The 19,239-nt window shown below is 33.6% G+C and overlaps 1 protein-coding gene across 2 annotated transcripts in view; it reads left to right on the forward strand.

The window, feature by feature from the left end:
• The window catches only part of ARP2 (actin related protein 2), a 306,387-nt gene that overhangs the window by 166,518 nt on the left and 120,630 nt on the right, over positions 1–19,239 (forward strand). For both annotated transcript variants that reach the window (XM_089800841.1, XM_089800842.1), the window contains one exon: positions 5,360–5,428. In XM_089800841.1, the coding sequence (XP_089656967.1) occupies positions 5,360–5,428 (69 nt within the window). The remainder of the gene's footprint in view (positions 1–5,359; positions 5,429–19,239) is intronic.

A 19,239-nucleotide genomic window follows, 5' to 3' on the forward strand; every position in this document is an offset into this window, starting at 1 on the left:
ATAAGTTTGCCACTTGTGCAGCTTGGAACTCAGTGGAGATGGTGAAGAAATAGTCCTACTTCTCCATGAAAATGTTATGCCACTTGTTTTCAGGTATTGGCAATGGTTCTATCAAGCCTGCTGGTAATGTATGTTTGGATTTGTTTTGTTGATATGTCACACATTCTTGAACACACTACAAGACATCATTCTTAAGTCCCTTTCATGAAAATCTTTCTCTGATTTGTTTATAGGTTTTGAGGAATCTCGAGTGTCCAACCAACGACGAGGCATGCATTTCCTTCAAGATTTGATGTTTCATTGTGGATTTAGGTACCAAGTATATCTTGTCCTTGTAGTAGATGATGTCATCAACTGCCTTGTATCGGTCATCTTGAATGTCGCCATCCATTAGCTTACATGCAAAAGTGTTTTATGAGTATTCTGCCAACAAGTATGCCTTCCAATTGACTAAAATCTGGGATAGTGAATAGATGGTGTGTTTCTTTGACAAGGCTTCTACCATGACATTATTCTTTCCTTTCACATATTTAATATCAAAATTAAAGGCCTAAATCTATCTTACCCATTTCTGTTGTCTCTTATTCAAATCTCTCTATTCTAGAAAGTATCTTAGGCTATTGTGATTGGTACGGGCAATGAACTTGGCACCCACCAGATATTGTCGAAATTTAGTAAGGACATGCATGATGGCCAACATCTCTTTATCATAGATGGAATATACTATTCACCTTATCTGAGTTTTCGACTCTCATAAGCTATCGGTTGCTAATCTTGCATCAATCATTTGCTAATGCCCTCACTAGAGGCATCACACTTCAGGATGAAAGGTTGAGTAAAATCTAGTAATGCAAGATCAGGACAAATATTCATTGCTTCCTTTAGTTTATCAAAGTTGTGTTGTGCATGTTCACTCCACTAAAAAGATCCCTTCTTGGTCAAATCCGTCAATGGGACACTCAGTTGAGAAAACCCTTTTGCAAATCTCCTATAGTAAATGTTCAATCTGAAAAATTCGTGTAACTCTAAGAGAGTTTTTGGTGGGGACCAATTCAAAATAGCCTAAATCGTTTCTTTGTGGACCTCAACTCCATATCTCTTGACGACATGTCTTTGGTATAATATTTCTGTCATCCCAAATCGCACTTGGACCACTTGGAGAACAATGATTATGCCTCCATAATTTTGAGGAGTTCATTTAAATGCTTCAAATGCTCTTCCCATGTTTTATAGTAAATAAGAATGTCATTAAAAAACACCAATAGTAACCTATGCAATTATTTGTTGAACATGTCCTCATATCAATTTGGTACAATTCGCCTCCTCTTATCTGGATTTTTGCAGCTAGTCTAATTTTTCCTTTTAATGCTTGAGTGATTTCCTTTGAAATGTATTTTGAAAAGGTTGCAAATAATGTTCTTATATGGTGCCTAATTAAAATTGCAGTCTTACTCACTTAGGCCTACCTTATTAGCTTTTAATCACATTCCAAACATGTATTTTCCTTATGTGCTAGTCAGCCTTCTGGATTTGGCATTTTAAATTTTGCATTTTTCCTTAGGAGCAAGAATTTCATGTTGAACTGGACAAGCTCTGGTAGATTTTAAGCCTTGCACTGGACAAACAAGGGTCGATTTTAGAGGTGTTTAAGGATTGTTAGGGCTGATTTTAGCCTCAGAGCTGGACTAGGTCAACCAACATGTTCTTGAAATTTGCCTTGTTTGAAAGGTATAAATGTAAGTTTGAATGCTCAACCTTTGAAATGTATATCACATTTGCACATTCCCCAGAACAATTTTTGCTCTGATTTCGCATATTTCTGCTCTGATTTTTTATTTATTTTCATTTGAAACTTTGATTTGAATCTGCACTTTGAGTCTGGAATTTCCCCTTATATTCTCTAATTCTGGAAATTCTTGACTTGCATCTGATCTTGATTCATTTTGCATTTGGAAATGCATCCGTTGATTCTTTTTTGATCTTGATTGTAATTTGACCTTATGGGTTTGTCTCGAAACCTGGTTTTTTTCCTTGATGAAATTGTAACAAAGTGTGGTTGCCGTTGCACCAAGAGATCGACATTTTAATGCCTAATACAACTACTAGGTCTTGATTGTAATTTCACGTTATGAGTTTGTCTCAAAACCTGATTTTTTTCCTTGATGAAATTGTTACAAGTGTGGTTGTCATTGCACCAAAACATCAACCTTTGGCTTTTCTTGGAATTTACCCTTATATTCCCTAATTCTGGAATATTTTGCCTTGCATCTGATCTTGATTCATTTTGCATTTGAAATGCATCCCATCCCTTGATTCTATTTACATTTTAATTGTAATTTGACCTTATGTGTTTGTCTCAAAACCTGATTTTTTTCTCCAAAGCTGGTCACAATTTCACATTTGATCTTGATTTAATCTCTAAGGATGGTTTCAATTTCAAGCTTTAGCTCGAATTTCCTTGACTTGTTTGCTTTTCACTAAGTATTTTCTCTGTTTTCAACAAAAAAATTTCCTTATTTTGCTTAAAAATTTTAAAACTTGAAATTCACATTTTGATAGTGTTTTTCATTCTCAAAATTGAAATTTACCATTTTGATATTCACTCCATTTTCCTCTTCAACAATTTTTTTTGTTTTCAACTTTTCATTTCTTTCTTGCCTTTCAAAAACTCCTTTTCCTTTTCACATGGGTTCTTTCATTTCTTCCACAAAGAAACCCATTGGCTACAAATGAGTCTATTAAGTGAAGTACAAAGCTGATGAAACTCTTGATAAATACAAAGCTCAAATGGTGGCTAAGGGCTTCTTGCAGAAAGAGGGCACTATTAGAATATTGTAATGTTTCTTTTTTGGTCATCTTAGTTTGTCGTTAGTTCATTAGGTAGTTTCTATTTCTGTCTTTAGTTAATGATTTTTTCTCTTAGAAACATTGCCTTTGTAAATTTATATAAGGAGCTTTCATCTGCATTGTTTAATACAACAATAACATTGATTTACCATAACATGTTATCATAGTGGGTCACTGGGATTTCATAAAATTTGGTGAATGTTTTAAGGAAAATTTGATTCTCTTCCAATCTAGATTTTTCCAGAAATTTGTTTTTCAAATTTAAAAAAAATAAAAATAAAAATAGTTTAAGGTATTTTATGAAATTTTTTTGTTTTGTCTTTAAAGATTTTTGTTGAAAATCACAAGTAGAAACAATGACTCCAAACACCCTTATTTGATATTACTCTGTTTTTTGTTAATATTTCAACCATAGTTAAAAAATTTGGCAAGATATCGCCATTCTCGCGATATTTTGCAAAACAAAAACTTAGGCTATTAAATCGCGCCAAAAACCAGCAGCGAAATATGGGAAAAAATCACAGCGGATATTTAAGAATATATCGCCGTGAATACAAAAAATCGCTCAAAGATATCGTTGAGAAGTACTCGAGAAGACATTATGACGCTCATTTGTCTTCATCGCAACCTAGTCAACTCCCATTTGTCTGCAGTCTGCATTCAAAACCTGCATTTGAATCCCAATTCTCTCCCAACTTGCATTTGACTTCCTGCATTCAATGACTCAACGACATTGTCTGGAGTCTCGAGTGGCCATTCAACGACACTAAATTTATTTTGTAAAAGTAAAAGTAAAATATTATGTTTTGATAAATAATTAAAAATTAAAGATACATTTTAATTGTTAAATTTCCTATAATATTATATTATTATTTATATATATGATTTAACAATTACTATTTCAATTTTACTATAATACTATTTATTAATTTGGTAATTTTTTGTAATTCAAATTTACTATAATATTTAATTACTACTATTGTTTTGTTTTGTTTTTTAACTTATAATTAATATACTTAATATTTATAATACATTTTAATAGATTTTAGTAGATTTATAATATATATTAATATATTTTAATGTTTTGAGATTTATGATTCTATCACTAACTAAGTTTTAGTTGCAATGAATTACTGTTTAACTCAACTTGGATATCTCAAATTATTAAATGTTCTTCAAATTTAGTGTATATGTATTTATTTTTTAGAATATTCGAAGAAATTTTCAAATGTATATTTTCAAATGTTCAATAAAAGTGCCGATTTATTGCCGAGTTTTTGCTGATTCCGAGTTTTTCAAAAAATTTGGGCCGGCCGAGATATTGCCAATATCGAGTTTTTAAACTATGATTTCAACAATATGCTGTTTTAGATATGAATCTACCTGCACATCCTTGAGTTATCATACACTTTAAACTTATCGTTTTAGTTTGCTTTCTATAATTTGTCTATTTATGGTAGTACCAATACATATAAGTAGAGCGACAAGGAGCCTTACAATTTTCAATTTGTTAACATACTATATATCCAAATTATGTCTTTATAGCATTACTTAATTAAGTTATTCAATTACTCTGCTGTTAATTAAATTTAAAATATTGAGATAACAAATTATAATTGAAGGGTCATGATAATTAGGCTATTTGATTTCCCTTTTTTTTGTGAAATTGACTTATAGTAGAGGAGAAATTACATTTTAGATGAGACAAAATTTTATTTGTAAAGATCGCAATCATTGCATTCTTGTCAATTATATTAGATACTTTTATTCTGATATAACCTCTCTTTAATAAAGTCACATGATTATTAAATGTCTTTTGAGTTTATCATATAATTTTAGTAGCATTGCTTGCAGTTACTAATATTAAATGCGGCATATTGTACTATTGGGTGATATTGATATAAGATATTGATTCAAAGGTCAATGCTACTGATCTAGCTTCCCTTAGTAAGCTAGTGACTTTCTGGTTGGGAGCGTCTCCTCTTAGCAATGTATTGATGATGATTTGAGTCTCGTTCAACTATGAGAATTGCTGTGAGATGGGGTTTTAGATTCAAATCTTTAATGAGAGCAATGGTTGTGGCCTCATTGTCAGTGTTGCCACCTTGATTAGTGTCCTGCATCCATGAGACTAACTAGAATGTTAGCATGTCCCTTTCTTCCCAAGGTATGGTGTGTTCCAAGAACAGGAACAGGCATGGTAAATTTAATACAATTTTCCAAAATTAATAACTCACCTTCACCCCATGTTTACACATTCATACTGTTGTCATGTAAGTATAACAACTTGTGATATATATTTGTTGATTCTCTCCAACAGATGAGCATTTTGAGTATGGAATTATTTTAATTATCAATCAAAGTGGAATACATATCTTACTGTTTGGGCTTTTCTATCATTCAGAGACATAATATTCGAACAGAAAATTATTATTTTATGTTCAACCAGATACGTTTCACATTTATTGTTCTTTGTATGTCTCTATTTGGAATAACACAAAATTCTGAGCAGCTGCCAGATGGACGTGTGATAAAGATTGGCACTGAACGTTTTCAAGCTCCCGAAGCCCTTTTCTCCCCGGTAAGATTCCATTTTTCCTTTGAGTTGCAGCAGCTAGGCTTAAATTTAAAATAAAACAAGTTAGTCTACCTTTTGCGTCAATGTTTGTTGTATGTTAACTGTACTTTACTTGTTACTATTGATTTTGATAATGCATCTTCCCATACTTGAACTCACAATTCTCTAAGGGCCCGTTTGGTTGCAGTCATAGGAATGGAGAATAGGAATTCAATATTGGGAATAGGAATGGCTATTCCAATAACAGCTATTTTATGGAATGGGTATAAGCTCATTTTAGAGGCAAAATAGGAATATGCATTCCTATTCCCTATTCCAACTGACGAACCAAATAGAAAATAGTAAACGTATTCCATATTTTCTATTCCTATTTGATTAATCTCTGGGTTTGCTGTTACGATTTCCTATTTGAGACATTATTCTTTTTTCTTATCGCACACTTCTAAAAGAGGATAAGATTTGTTTTCAAATGGACATTTGATTTTTAGATGTCAGGTCTATTATAAAATCTTGGAAGTATCATTGTCTATATAGAGAAAAAGAGGTTACCATGTTTTTTTCTATTATCTCAACTATAGATGTTGGCTGCTTATCTTTGAGTAAAATAACTTTGGAAGAATAAGATTTATAGATAATTCAGAAGAGTACTAGGTTTATTAGATCCTTCTTCGTATTATTGTTATTAGAGGTGTTCTGCACTTTTTTTTCATAGAGATGGAATTACTGGTATATCTGATAAATTACATACATGGAATAATAATAAAGATGGTAGTGTGTACCAAGTACAAGAGTAAGATATATTATTTTTTCTTATGAATTCAGTACAAAGGAGACTAGAGATAGTCAGCCAAGGATACAATTTATCCAACTGAACTGCCATACCTTGGTGGTACACAACATATTTTAAAGACCTGAGAGTTGCCAAGTGGAACACAATTGTCAACTGATTGACTCTTATAACTACACAAGAGTGACAACAAGCTTGATACAGATAATTGATACGTTGACAAATAACCAGTATTATGAAAGACCCCTAATTATTAGATTATTTTTTACTCTCCTATGTTCTTGCAATATAATGCTCATTCTTTTAGAACCTTAGTTAATGATCATTTAGGCTTTCTATTTAGTTTGCTTATTTAGTTGTATATTTAAATGTTGTCTTTACTTAGACAACCTTTGTTTTTTGTTAATGCTTTTTATAGCTTTTGTAACTCTATCTAAGAGTGTTGTGTTAAAACATTTCTCATTCCATTTTTAGGAATTTCATTGTATTAGAACAGTTCAGTATTTTGGTCAAATCTTTCTCTAGGTGAATTTTGAAAGTAGTTTTTCAAAATTTTTATGTAGTTTGGTAAACACCCATATTTGGTTTACTACATATATAGGTCAGAATCCCGAGACAAGTTCTATTTGTGGTCAAATACACAAACACATTAGCTAGCACGCAGGTTGTGTCAGGACTTTTGGAATCCCTTTTTTTCAAAAGTTCTTTTTCTGTGATTTCTGTTTTGGGTCCATGGCTGATAATTTTTTCCTTTGTAAGAACAATTGTCAATTTTATCTTTTTCTTGCAGTAAAGAAACACATCAAACTGTGGTCAAAATTGTTGAGAAAAGCAACGTGATTTCCAGTTTTTGACAGTAACAAACAAAACCAAAACAAATGCAATTTGGGGCTCGATTTTTTTACTACTCGTGTTACAAAATTTTTAGATTTTTTTTTTGTTTTTGATCTGAGTGTTTTCCTAGGTGATCCTCATTTTTTTGTAGTGCGACCTGTCTTTTCTGGTGGGTTGCTTTAAGAATTTTTTGGCGTTGTTTGTTAGCACTTGATATTTCTTTCCCCATTGACCTTTTCTTTTTCTAGCCGCTAGTGATGCCATGTCAACCTTTTCTTAATCTACAATTTTTGGGCGTTGAAGACCTAATTTTCTTTGTTAGTTTTTTTTTTAATTTTTTTGGGAACTTTGCCAAGATTATTAAGCATCAAATTTTTCTTTTTTCAAATTTCACCATTATGAGTTGAAACCCAAATCCAATTTCCTTGGATTTTGTCACTGGTTTTGTTGTGAGTTTTTTTCTTTGTTTAAGCAAATTACTACCCAAGGGTACCTACCTTTATATTTCATGAAAGAAAGATACATATCACGCACAAAGAACGTGCACAAGGATCTTAACAAACTCAAAAACCTCCTAGGCACACCCTATTTGTGCAGACAAACAACTTCTCATTGACATCTATTACACTCACAAAGGTTTCCAGAGTGTTCCTTTTAATCCCATTCCTTAGCACATTGATGGTGGTGATCTTGGAAGAATTTGCTAGAATCTATTCCACAGGGAATGCATTTGTTATGAGACCAGTATAAACCATCGTATTGAGATTCTTCAAATCATAGTTCAACGTCTCGCCGATATATTGGCGATAAATCAACTTCTCGCAAGAAGTTCTAGGCGGTAAGAAAACTTGTGATTTTATCGCCGATTTTGGGGGCCGAGATTTTGCACTTCTCGCGGCAAGAAGTTGGCAATAACTCAGTGATATATCGCCAATTTCTCATGATAACTTGCAGTCTTCTCGCGGGCAGCGTGCTGGTAAATACCTGCACACAAAAATGTTATTTTATTGTTTTGTTTTTTGCATTCAGCATCTTGGGTGGAGGAGAAGGGTTTTGGAGCAACACCGAAGTGTTCGGCATTGATTTGTAGTGATTTCCAGTGGATTAGGAGTGGATTCGAAGCTCTTTCCAAGCAAATCCAGATCCACAAGTAAGTTTCTCAATTTTTTGTTCTTTTGAGTTAAACTTACTTTTGTCTTTCCATACTTGCATATCTTGCATCTGTCTTAATTAAGACTCTACGAATACCATGTGTAATGTTCTCTAATACGATTTAGATTGTAATGACAAAGACCTAACACCATCTTTCTGCAATATTTCCAAAAACAATCAAGTTTTTCTCAATAATGTCAAAACCTAAAGGCTAATACATTTTTTGTTTTATTCTCTAATCTTCCAGCAAATATGACTTCCTCTACATCTAGGTCAGCTGCTTCATCTCCCAATGGTCCCATAGCATGTCCATTTGGATTCATAGGTACACGCCCTAAAGGGGCTAGAGACTTTGCATGGAAATATGCCTTTGAAGGAACAGAGGATAACAGTGTCATATGCATGAAATGTGACAAAAAAATCCGTGGAGGCATATCTCGTTTGAAGTACCACCTTACTGGTATCGAAACGCATAACACAAGGGTTTATGATGCGACTACGGAGGAAATAAAAAGGGAGATGATTGCTTTGTGTAGTACCCAAGAAGAGAACAAGTTGAAAAGGGAAAGGGTGAAATTGGCCATGAGGGTAGCCATTTACAAATCACAAGGTTTGTTTCCTTTTAAGAATCATTTATTATTTTCTAATCACGACTAGTGATTGTGCTAAAAAAATTATCATGATTCATAATGAAATGATGTGGGTTGTGTCATGTGACAAGGTATCCTAGTTACCCTTGACGAAAAAGAAGAAGCAGTTGAGGGGATAGTGGGCTCTTTTTGTGGCCCACGAATCTGTGCACGGAACACACCTACCCATGGCAGGTCCTCGAGCTCAACTTCCACATCTGCTAGTTCTAGTATACCACAAAACTCTTCTATTCATGGTTATTTTGTGCATAGAAACATACCTGGAGCACAACCATCATTGAACCGTGATGTGCATGAGCAACTTGACATTCAATGTGCTGATTTTTGGTTTTTTAACAAGCTCTCCTTCAATGTTGCAACAAGTTCATATTTTCTGAATTTTGTGACTGGTTGGACGATAGTAGGAAAGGGCTACAAGCCACCTACTCCTGTAGCCTTGAGTGGGAGGCAGTTCACTTGTTTCAAATTTCTATACTTTTACAATTTGACAATTTACTTGTTTTTGTTGAAAGTAATTTTTCTTGATCAAAGTTGTGTACTTAAAGTTAATCTCATTTTTTACTTTGTGCTTGTAGATTGTCGAAAGATGTTCTTTCTAGGGGTAAAGATGTGGTTGAAGAGAAAAAGTTACAATGGAAACAGTATGGCTGCACCATGCGTTCAGATGGATGGATGGATGGAAGAAATCATACCATCATCAACTTTTTAGATTCTTGCAAGGATCAAGTAGTCTTTCTAAAATCCTTGGATGCCTCGAACAAGATAAAGGCGGCTGAGAGTTTGGCTCGAATGCTAGAGAATGTTGTGATAGAGGTTGGGGCTGAAAGTGTGGTGCGAATCATAACTGACAATGCAATGACATATGTGGTAGCAGGTAGGATCTTACAAGAAAAGCATAACACACTCACTCTTTTGGTCTCCTTGTGTAGTGTATGTTATTGACCTTCTTTTGGAGGATATAGGGAAATTGGATTGGGTGAAACCGGTTGTAGAGGAAGCAAGGAAGATAACAAAATATATCTACAATGACCCTTGGGTCCTCTGCTTGATGATTGACTACACCGAAGACAAGGAGTTGGTTAGACACGCGGTCACAAGATTTGCAATGGTTTTTTTAACGTTGCAAAGTGTTCTTCATCATATGAATCCTTTGAGGTAGATGTTTGTGTGTTCAAAATGGCTACAATCAAGTTATTCAAAGAAGGTTGATGGGCAAAGTGTTGCACGCATTGTGTTTGACATCCAGTGTTTTGATTGAGCTACAAAAATTGTGGAGGTAACTTGGAAACTTCAAAATTTGGAATTTTTTTGTACTTATTAGTCAGGTCTTTCATTATTAATTTATAACCCTACTCTCTGATTAATATTTTTTTCTACTTTTCAATTGTAGGTGGTGAAGCCCTTGGTTAGAGTTCTCTTGGTAGATGGGGAACAAACCCCAATGGGGTCTCTTTATGAGGCCATGGATAGAGTGAAAGAGGCTGTAAGAAATGAGTACAGGGGAGAGCTTTAAAATTTCAGCCCATATGGGATATTATTGATAGGAGATGGAGCACTCAACTCCACCAACTCATTCATGCAGCAGGGTATTTCCTCAACCCTTGTTACCACTTCTCTCCATCATATGCGGATCCCAATGGAGAGGTCATGGAAGGCTTTAGTGAATGCATGTAGAGGATGGTACCTAACATTGCAATGAGAGACCTCCTTGTGGCCAAGATGGAAGTGTATTAAAATGTAATGGGCAAATTGTTCTCCTTAGCCTTAGTGAAGAGAGGCAAACACACTTAGACCCCAGGTACAATATTTGGAATTTGAAATCTCTCACATGCATGGGAAGTATATAAATACTAAGTTACAAAAACTTGTCCTCATCTTGCTTTCTAACTCTCTAATATTTTTTGTGTAGATTCTTGGTGGTAAAATTGGGGTGGTAATGTCCCAAATTTGCAAAAGCTTGCTCTTCGCATCTTATGTCAGCCTTGTAGCTCATCTAGTTGTGAGTGTAATTGTAGCTTGTTCGAATCTATTCACACAAAGAAGAGGAACAAGTTGGCACAAAAATACTTAAATGACCTTGTCTTTGGGCGTACCTAAAGTTGTGCATAGGAAAGGTAATGTCAGCAACAACTGAGCCCCTTGATTTATGTGAGGATGAAATATATGAGTTGGAGAGGGAGGCTATGGAGGAGGGTGGTTTTGTAGTGGGACTAGACGACATTCAAGAGGGTAGTGAGAGTGAGGATAGTGACAGTGAGCACAGTGATAGTGAGGATGAGGATGATGAGGAGTCATTGCGAGGGCCAACACCAGCACTACCATAGATGACTACTACACCTAGAGCTGCTAGACCCCCTCCCTCTCATAGTTTTTACTAGAACTACTGGGATGGGGAAGAGGAAGATGTAGACTAGTTTCATATTGAACTTGACATTTGTATTTGCTTATATTTTGACAAAGATAATTTGGTATTTACTATTTGTAGCTTGGTTCAGAGTTTAGAGTCTGTGACTACATTGACATTCCACATGATGATGCAACTTTGTTACTTATTGCATTTGTATATATCTAGATCAGCTTGTTTGGTTTGTTTACTCATTTACTGACTCAATACATGCATCTACTTATTGTATTTTGTGAAAAAAATGCACTTTTAATTAAATTAAAGTCTTTTTAAAAATTTCCTGATATTTTCTCGAGAAGTTGCTGGTTTCTCTTCAATTTTTGCTGAGAATATTTTTTTTGGCCTCGCTAAGAAGTGCCAGAGAACGAGAAGTTGAACTATGCTTCAAACCATCGAGAGCCACAACTTGCATATTGATCTTGACCAATTTGCATATAAATTTCTATTAGTTTTAAATCATCTGAAGTCTTGACGACAATATACACCAGTTTCTTCAGCAAACCATTGTTGTGAACATGCCATTTGAGAAGAATAACATCATCCAAAATACGCTTGAAGACTTCTATCATCACATCTCCATTGATCATAAACAACTTCTTTAACCTTGACTCGATAGCCTCATTGCACATGCAACCAATGTCCAGAATCACCACTTCTTGTACAACCATGTCTAATGGATGTAAAAACAACAAAACATGTATTGTATAGGTTAAATTGATCAAAAAGCAGTTTTCCTTTTGCACAACCCCCAAAACAAGAGGCTCACACACATTTCTTTTGCTCTTCAATCCAACTACAAGGACAATGTTGTAGAGCCCGTGAAAATCAAATTGCTATTATACCAACTTGAAGCAATAGGCCGTCCCATCTCTTGTCGATCTGAGAAAATATCACCAACTCCATTTGGTGAATGACAAAATTAGCAAGGAAATCTGCATCATGGTTGATTTCCCTGAAACAAGTTTAATCGTAAACTCCAAATTCTCCATTAATTCCTTATTGACATTGACCCAAATCCTAGATTTCCAATTAGAAGCCTCACTTGACACAATGGCATGACAGATATTGATTGAGTCTCCTTTAATGTTTAATGAAAGGAGATTTTTTCTTTTGCAAAACTTCAAACCACCAAGCAAAGTTGCAAATCCTGCATCATTATTTGCGCCATTTGGAAGTTTAATGGATCTTCCCTAAATGATCCTGCCTATGTCATCTCTGATAGTGAAACCGGCCCCAGATGGACTAGGATACCCCTTAGAGGCCGTATTTAAACCTCACTTTAAATAACTTGATGGTGGAAGCCTCCATTGAGCATCAGTTCTATTATGCTCACTCAAGGATATTTCTTTTGGAGAAATAAGGTGAGGTCATAATTTCATTATCTTATTAACCCAATACAAAAAAACCACATTCTTCCTTTCTTAAACTCTCACATTGATATGTTAACAAACCCCTGCTTCAATACCATAAATCACTGATTCCATGTGTCTCTATTTATTCAAAAAAATCCTCGCAATTCTTTCTTTAAAAATGCAATACAATTTTAGTGGGGATAGCGTACATTAGACCACTCTAAACATGTTAAATAGGCTAGATGATAGAATAATAGGATGATCTTGTTATATTAGATAAAGGAATGAACGTTCTTCAAATAGATCTACAAAGATGTTTCTAAAAGAAGCAAACGTTGACAAAAGAAAAAATATGAAGCTTTCCTATATAGACTAAAGACTACTACATGAGCATTGAAGAAACATTAAATCTTAGAAGATATTATCCTAATAATCTCCCTTAATGGCCATTGTACAAATGTCAAAACATTTTGCAGTGGTTGAGACCTTCCTTGGATATGCAAAATGTTAGAGGTCGAGAACTTTTGCTGAAGAGTACTACACCTCAAAACAAATTGCAAGAAGCCACAATTTTTTGAGAAAAGATGAAAAATCTAGAAACAAAGTTTTACAAAGAATTTTTTTCTTCTGAAAAATGGTAAAAATCCTGAATCACATGCAACTTTGCATGTTACACAAGCCAAAGCGATTTTTGAGGAAAAAATCAACAAACCCAGAAAACAAAATCTCATGTGAAAGTCATGAATTGCAAATGATTGTGTAACAACCACTTTTTCGGGGTCTTAACTAACAACTATCATATCAAAGATGTACAGTTATTACTTCATATTCATAGGAAGACAATTATATCAGTTATGTGAATGAGATTAACAGTTACAATTACTTAAACGGAAAACTCATAACTAACAATTGAAGATACCCTCAATGAATTTACCAAAGAATTTAAAATCTACATACAGTAGAATTCAAAACCGAAAACCATCTAGGGATGCTTTTGCAAAACTCAAGTTAGTCCATAAAATACCTCTTAAAATAGCTATACTACTTTATTGTAATGACAAATACCAATATATCATTTAGGGTATCAATACCATTATATCAATTAGGGCATCAATTACCATTGGATCATTTGGGGTGTCAATTACCACTGTATCATTTAGGGCATCGGATACCACTATATCATTTAGGACATTAGATACCACTATATCGTTTAGGACTTCATATACCATTGCATCTTTCCTTTTCTTTCTATTGCTACCTGCGACAATAGCATAAGATTAGAAGATTTGCTCATAATCATTATTCTTATAAATGAAAGATTGAAATAAAAATCCTATAGATATATTCCATATTCAATTGGAAGGTCAACCAATCTAGCTAGTTACCAATTACATTGATGAGAAAGGTTACTTTCATCAAAGGAAATAATTGAATTCAACGATATAAATTAATCCATCACATCTTCTACTTGTATAAATATCCTAAAAGTAAAGATACCTGTTACTAATAAATGTTTGAATGCTTAACTTTTCTTTGTCTGATACACGTCCTGACATTTTGTGGATAGGGGAAACATTGTCAGGGGCTTAACCTCCCAACCACAGACCTCAAACTTATCCCCACACTTTAACTAGAAAGACCCTCCCTACTCGGAATAGACATGGAACACCTTCTTAGCCACCGAGCATCCTGGTACTTAATCACACCACTCGACTTGACAACAAAGAATGAATTGGATATGCATGAGCTTTTAAATGTTTCCTTTTAAAAATAATATATATTGTTATGTCACATCTGATTTTGTTTCATGTTATTGCAGATTTCCCTCTCTCACTTCTTCACCTCTTCCTTGGCCATACAGCCGGGTGAGTCCCAGGTGTTTAAATCTTAGAGTGAACCAACTCTTTCAGTTGAACCTCAATTGATGTAAGAGTATTACATTTTTTAGCATGTCATATCATAATCTTTATGATTTGAGAAATGATCTTAATGAGTTGCAAAAAATATAATTCGATTCTGATATACTTTAGTAAAACAAATATGTATGAACATATCATGCACATTTGGTCTTGACTCAACAACATAGAGAGATTGGACTATTGAATATCCATTCGATTGTAATTCAGAAGTAATGTATGAAATTTTCATGACACATTCCTTCCTGCTACAAATACGAAAATAGTTTAAGAAAAACATACAACAATCTGAATATGAAAGTTGGTCTGAGGATGGAAGATGTGAGCAATTGCTTGGTTTCAAATAGCCGGTCCCTTGGACATGAGCCTTGGCTGGATGCTAACAACCAATTCCTTCTCTAGAGTAATTTCGGATGGAAAACTCAGAGTGATTATCAATCACAATGTTCAATAAAGGCAAAATGAGAAGGAAATAACGTGACAAGAACTGCAAAGGTATATCATAAATCATGTGGAAGGAGAAATCAATTCATGTCTTTCGGGTTTCTCACAGTTCCCAAATATATAGAAGTATTCAATATATCAAGGCTTCCAACAAGCCATAACTCTTAAAGAATTAAAAGATTTGTCTTCTTGAACACCGATATTATATGCCAAATGTACATTTCAGTTTTTAAAAAGAATTGAATAAATATGGAAAAGAACTTGAAGGTTATAAATCAAAAGAATACCATAAACATATTTATTTACTTGCACATAAATATATCTTATTAAGATGGCACATAGTAAATGTTTATCCAAGGTCATACCTTTTAAATATGTATATCTAAATACATGTTTCATCTGGAAGATTTATTTTATCTTCTTGTACATGCATTTAAATGTACGAATTAAATGGATAAAGTCTTGTATAAAAATAATATTATGATGTCACCTTTAATTTATATCTGTGTACGTACATAAATATGTATTATAATGATGTGGTGGAAAAGTCAACCAAAAGCCATTTGGGGTACACATTAATTAAGTTAAAATGATTAATATTTTAAATGTTTATTTAATAGCTCATGTGTGTCTAATGTGTGTATCCTGTTATGTAATCACTAGGTCCTCAACCATGGTGATTCATGGTTTATTCCCATTTTCCCAGTGATGGTGATGGTCCTGTGCCCAATTCTTTTTTGATAATGCTTCCACCCCTTTGATGTGCTCCCTACAAGGAATTTCTCCACAGTTAAATCATATTACCATAACAAGTTATTAATCATAAATAATCATAACGGCTACTCGCCTTTTCAATTCCATAAATTCATGATAAATAATCAACTAGCATGTTATCTTCATATAAAATTATAACGACTAACCATCTTATCATTTTACAGAATTATAACGAATTTAACTATCAACTGACTTTATGTGATCCTCAATGGCTATATGAACATTTTAAATTGGGTCGAAAATTGGGATGTAACATAGCATTCCCCTTGTGTCTCATCATCCTCGATGAACTTGAATTTGTAACGAATGTTATAAAGGAGAATTTAAAATTGGGCCAAAATTTGGAATGTAACATACCATTCACCTTTGTGTTTCATCGCCCTCGATGATCTCTGCAATTTTTAGACACTAAAAGAATATTCCAAATACAAGATGTATATATAGCATCATGATATCATTTCTTTTCAAAATTGAATTAAAATCTAAGTCATGATCAAAATTGAAGGTCTATTATTCCTTTACCTTAATGCTTCCCTAAAAACGCCTCCATGATATCATAGAATCAAAATTGAAACACATACTCACCTGAGTTTACTTTACCGTAGTTGTGGTCATATCAGCATCACTTGAGTTGATCATGCTTTAAGATATTCTCTTTCATACTCCTGTCTTACTCATGTAGACACTCACCATATCATTAGTTTAATTCTCATATTGATATGAAATTATAACGACTAACCATCCTTACCATTTCGTAGGATTATAACAAATTTAATTGTCAACTGACTTCCTGTGAACCTCAACGGCTATATGAACATTTTAAATTGGATCGAAAATTGGGATGTAATAGATTGGATACAATATTTGAGGAAAACATTGATCAAAATTGAATGAACGTGGATTCTGTGAAAATGTTTTGGCTGACATAGAAAAATTCCATGAGGACTCACTAGAGATCTTAAAAATCCCAAAAGGAGTATGAAATCAGAATAAAATTTTGATGACATGGAATTCGAGCTACAAAAATTGAGGCACCCAGAAAAATCATTCAACCTAGTTGAGTTCTCGAAAAACCCACTAAGAATTTGCTATTAGTTTTTCAAACCAACATGAAACAAAGAGAGTTTCTAATGAAACCTACTAAAAATAAGCTTAAAACAAATCTGCAGTTACAAATGGCCACACAAGTTGCAAACAACCATAGATGGGTTGAACAGAAGTAGAACAAGCAGATCCACAAAAATGCTGCAAAATAATTTTTGTACGGAAACCCTAGACGAGTCTACGAATAAACAAACTTGAACAGATTTTTTTTAGAAAAAATTCAAAGAATATAAGATTTTATAATGAAATCCTTAAATTTTTTGAAACTCTAATACCATGTTGCACAAGCCAGATGATAGAATAATGCGAAAATCTTGTTATGTTAAACAAAGGAATGAACAATCCGTTTATACTTTTACAAAAACATTTCTAAAAAACAACAAACGTTGATAGAAGAGAGAATAGGAAACATTCCTATGCAGACTAAAGACAACTAGATGACCATTAACGAAACATTATATCTTAGAAGATATTATCCTAAAAAAATAGATTCTTTATGAAGAGTGGGCCAATTTTCGAAAGCACCTTTTAAGGTATTATGGAGCAAACATGTTACATCCCAATTTTTGACCTAATTTGAAATATAGCCGTTGAGGTTCACATGAAGTCAGTTGGCAGTTTAATTTGTTATAATATGGCGAAATGTAAGATAGTCGTTATGATTTCAAGTAAAGATAACATGTTAGTTGATCGTTAATCACAAATTCATGGAATTGAGATGAAGGTTAACCATTATGATTATTTATGATTAAATAATTTAAAATTTAACTATGGAGAATTTCCTTGCAGGAAACACGTCAAAGGGGTGGAAGCATTGTTAGAAAAGAATTAGGCAGGGGCATCACCATCATTGAGCAAATAGGTTGAGGACCTAGTGACTTGAAACAGGATACATCTGTGGGACCCACATGAGCTATTTAAATAAATAAATTGAGAAAATAATTGGGTTAAAATATAAAACGTATCTCAAAGGATTTTAATTTATCTTTCATCATATTATTTTTTAATAAATATTTATATACGTGCATATAATATAAAAATGATTTGGCACCATTATAATTTAATAACGTGATGTTTATATGTACATATAAGATTTTAATAATATTTGAATTATAATAACATTTGAATTATTATAATTTTCGAATTACAACCTTCCAACTCTATTCTTTCCAATTTAATATTCTTTGCTTTTAAACAATAACACTTGGCATAATTAATCCATTTAATATTTGGCAATTCAAATTGTCTTATAATCTTCCAACCTTTTAATCTTTTCCTCTCCTCTTCTTTGCTTTTTTTTAAAAATTGATTTACTATTTGGGGATTTGAATCGATTATAGTCTTCTTGTAACCGGTGGGAACCAAGGAGTCCTGTTTGCTCCCCTTTTTAGGAAACTGTGTGAGAGAGTCAAGATATCTTTCTTTTCGTTGGAGCCGATCTTCTTCCTATTGCTGAATATCAGATTGCTCTTGTTTCATTAATCAAATTTGACCTTGAATTTAAATGTTTTGTAACCTTGCTTTAGAAATGTTTTGCATTTAAATCGCCTGGCAATCTTCTTTGAAATGTCTGCAATCCGCCATAGAATCAATTGCAATCCACTATTTTTTCTTAAAACCTTGTTTTGACTGGGCAGCCGAGCAAGTGATTACGGCTAAAGTACTAAGGCCGAGTCATTGCAATCCATTTTGCATAGTTAGTATTACACTGATCTTCCTTATTCCGCCATCGCTGAATACTTAAGCCAAGAGTGCAAGTTGATAGATGAACAGGAGTTCCGGCCTGGGCAAGAAGAAGCCACATACTATTCTCAAGTCACAGGTTTTGTTTTCTACTTTCTTTCTCTTTCAAGGATAAGCTTGACTGTAGTCGGATTTCTCATTCCAAGATTTGAAACCATAGAAGCATTGTAATTCATGATTCGTTTTTCACCGAGTATGATATCTATTTGTTGATAATGATAGGTCAGAGAATAAATTAAATATGTTCCAACTTTTTTCTTTTTTGATTGAGCATTCATCCATAGCCGGCTAGGCATAGTAGTTTGAGATCGATATATAATACTAGTTGTTGGTTTTCTGAAGTGCATCAGAGATCATTATTCGAGTATCCTAGAGAATACATTATTTATGGATTCAAATGGTAGTTGTTTAGAACTTGATTGATTTTGTGAATCAACATCAATGCACATGCTATCACAGTTTTTGAACAAATTTAGAATATTTGTAACACCGAGGAATTCACCAGCAAAGAAGCCATGAGAGGTGTAAAATAAATAGAATGATCATAATCTTTCAAACACCTAGGATTCACCAACAAAGAAGCCATGAATGGTGAAGAGGTGGAGTTAACTTGCAAGAACCAAGAATGAAATCAGATTTGAATAATGAATTATT

Source organism: Cupressus sempervirens, chromosome 9, assembly GCF_028749045.1.
Source record: "Cupressus sempervirens isolate cs-2001-9-10 chromosome 9, ASM2874904v1, whole genome shotgun sequence".
Taxonomy (NCBI): Eukaryota; Viridiplantae; Streptophyta; class Pinopsida; order Cupressales; family Cupressaceae; genus Cupressus; species Cupressus sempervirens.